Below are 3,210 nucleotides of genomic sequence, written 5' to 3' on the forward strand. Positions count from 1 at the left end.
GCATATTTTTTTTATTTGGTGTAGTTCTGCTCAGATTGGGACAGGTGAACATGAAACATGTGTTCATGAAAAAAACTGGCTGCACCAGGTTCTGGAAACAGGACAAATGAGACAAAAAGGAGGCTGCAAGTAAAATTCAACCAATCAGGAAAAACAAACACTGTTCAGTGCTTGTATTAGTATTCAGGTGTTCTAAGCTTGTGAGAAAACACAGAAGGAAGGAGTCACATTTGTTTGATTGGTGAGTTTTAAAACTGCTTCTGCTAAAAGCCTCCTGAGAAACACTAACATCCACGTTAAGGAGTTTTTTTCAGGTAAAATGTTTTTGCTACTGTACCCCCCTCTGGTGTAAACAAAATAAACTGTTCTCTATAAAGTATAGTGACTGAGAAAAATGTATTTATTTATTAATTTGGGTTTTGATGCCATATTTAACACATACACCGATCAGCCATAACATTAAAACCACCTCCTTGTTTCTACACTCACTGTCCATTTTATCAGCTCCACTTATTATATAGAAGCACTTTGTAGCTCTACAATTACTGACTGTAGTCTATCTGTTTCTCTACATACTTTTTTAGCCTGCTTTCACCCTGTTCTTCAATTGTCAGGACCCCCACAGAGCAGGTGTTATTTAGGTGGTGGATCATTCTCAGCACTGCAGTGACACTGACATGGTGGTGGTGTGTTAGTGTGTGTTGTGCTGGGATGAGTGGATCAGACACAGCAGCGCTGCCGGCGTTTTAAAATACCGTGTCCACTCACTGTCCACTCTATTAGACACTCCTACCTAGTTGGTCCACCTTGTAGATGTAAAGTCAGAGACGATCGCTCAGCTATTGCTGCTGTTTGAGTTGGTCATCTTCATCAGAGACCTTTATCAGTGGTCACAGGACGCTGCCCATGGGGCACTGTTGGCTGGATATCATTTTGGTTGGTGGACTATTCTCAGTCCAGCAGTAACAGTGAGGTGTTTAAAAACTCCAGCAGCGCTGCTGCGTCTGATCCACTCATACCAGCACAACACACACCAGCACACCACCACAATGTCAGTGTCACTGCAGTGCTGAGAATGATCCACCACCTAAATAATGCCTGCTCTGTGGTGGTCCTGTGGGGGTCCTGACCACTGAAGAACAGGGTGAAAGCAGGTTAAAAAAATTATGCAGAGAAACAGATGGACTACAGTCAGTAATTGTAGAACTACAAAATGCTTCTATATGGCAAGTGGAGCTGATAAAATGGACAGTGTGTGTAGAAACAAGGAGGTGGTTTTAATGTTATGGCTGATCAGTGTATGTGCCATTTTATATTTTTGTTTTCATTTTTATGGTTGCAAGGTAGGTTAAAACTGTTCTTGTGTAAGAGGTTTTTTTTCATGGTTTCGGGCATGTGTACTGGTTCTCTTTCCTTGGTGTATCTGGGGTGTTCTATTACAATGTATATTATTGTAACAGGTGTTTGGCAAATCTCACAGGTTGGTGGGTTTTCTCCTTTTATCAGGTGTTGGTGGGTTACTCTGGTGGGGCAGATTTTGCATCTTGTGTGTATGACCTGGTCTATGCGCCGTCCTTGGTACGAGGATGTTAAACATGAATTGTGTTATTGCAAACTATCATTCTATCAAGTTTTCATTTGAATGCTTTAAAGGGTGTTGTGTTGACCATTTTTATCAAATTTAAACAGGTGAATGACCTGTTAATCTATTTTACTAGCTGCAGTAAAAACAATAGTTTTATAGTAAATACTTTAGGAAAAATAAAACACTGCTCTGTTCTCACAGGACTACTGTAGGAAGGCACTTAGACAGCACTGGTCTTATTTTTGCATTTGGACAGCCCTCCTGGACTGGTCTTAGCATCAGATTTTTTCCCAGAGAGACCGTGTGCTGAAGAAAAAGCTGACTGCTTTCCGACAGATGTGCCTTGAACGTTATTGTTGTTGCTGTTTTGATTCCCGCTTAGCGTTTCCATAATGGAGCGAAAAGTTCCAAAGGGTCGTTTCCCTGATTCTGAAGTCTTTTCTTTAGCTCCTTTAACCTCTGCTGCTTGATTATCCTTGTGCACAACCGGTGCTTCATCAAAAGTCACCCTGAGTTTAAGGTTCTGAGAGGTTTTCCTGCGGGAAGAGGGCGATTTCAGGGCGCTTTTTGGACTTGTAACTTTCTGCCCATTGTTACAGTCGGTAACATCTCCTAACAATTCAGTTTTTGTTTCATGATCGTGATCGCTGGTGTCTGATATGGGAGACGGATTGCATCCGTCCATGGATTTGGAAGTCCTAAGTGTGAATGAGAACTTGCGCTCTGCAGCTGAGGTATGCTTCTTCATAAATAAGTGCACCGGTTCCTCGTTCTCTGCTATAGGAAGCTGGCTCGGCCTTTCTGGTCTCGTGGTGCCAGGGGTTTGCTTGGACTCGTCCGGGGGGTACGAGTCTGTGTCTGATTCACTGAGGGAACGCTGCATTAACTGTCTGAGTCGAGCCATTTTCAGCTCCCGTCTGTCCACCACTCCTGGTCTTCTGAGTGGTCCCGTCCCTGAATCTGTGCCACTGGCGCCCTCTGGTGCTTCTTCTTGGAGCTCCTTTTCCTTAGTAGCCACTCTGTCGGCAGCATCCTTCCCAAGGAACCTGTGCAGGACCGAGTCTGAGTCCACCTGCCTTTGCCTCAGTACCCACTGCCCGTCACCGGGGGTGACCTCTGCTGTGAGGGTCATTTCAGGCCAAGCTTCAGGAGGAACAACCAAACTAAAAGAAAAAGTGATCAAGAAGGGGGTTTATATGAAACTGAAATAAAAATGTACCACATAAATCATTGACAATCTGATTCATGCCATGACGCAAGGGAGGAAATGCAGACCTGGGTGATCTAGGTCTTCCATTAGGATCCTGGGACTGTAACAACATTTGCAGTTGATTCTGGACTGCTATTCTTGCTGTGGTTTGTCTGCAGAAAAAAAAAAGAAAAAGATTTTTAACTTGTTTGTATCCTGTGAAGCAAGACACATTAAGAATGCACATATCTGATCATAAATGTTGGCAGTAATGTACAAACAAGCCTGTAGTTCATGCACTTGTAATCCATAACAAGCAAAACTGCATCTGTAGCAAATTTAGAGAAAACAATTCAACTTATAAAATTAAAGGGTGATTCAGACATGTTTTGATTTACGAAAATGATGATTCACTTTTGCCACATGACTACTGATT

General features: G+C 42.7%; 1 protein-coding gene across 1 annotated transcript in view; it reads right to left on the reverse strand.

Annotated features, from left to right (window-relative positions):
- Window positions 1-1,705: 1,705 nt before the first annotated feature.
- sncaip (synuclein, alpha interacting protein) overlaps window positions 1,706-3,210 on the reverse strand; it is a 14,178-nt gene continuing 12,673 nt past the window's right edge. The window contains exons 9-10 of the mRNA XM_062998313.1: window positions 2,861-2,947; window positions 1,706-2,748 (exon numbers count right to left, since the gene is read on the reverse strand). Coding sequence (XP_062854383.1) covers window positions 1,806-2,748; window positions 2,861-2,947 — 1,030 coding nt within the window. The 3' untranslated portion in view covers window positions 1,706-1,805. The remainder of the gene's footprint in view (window positions 2,749-2,860; window positions 2,948-3,210) is intronic.

Source organism: Trichomycterus rosablanca, chromosome 7 (assembly GCF_030014385.1).
Source record: "Trichomycterus rosablanca isolate fTriRos1 chromosome 7, fTriRos1.hap1, whole genome shotgun sequence".
In the NCBI taxonomy this organism is placed as follows: Eukaryota; Metazoa; Chordata; class Actinopteri; order Siluriformes; family Trichomycteridae; genus Trichomycterus; species Trichomycterus rosablanca.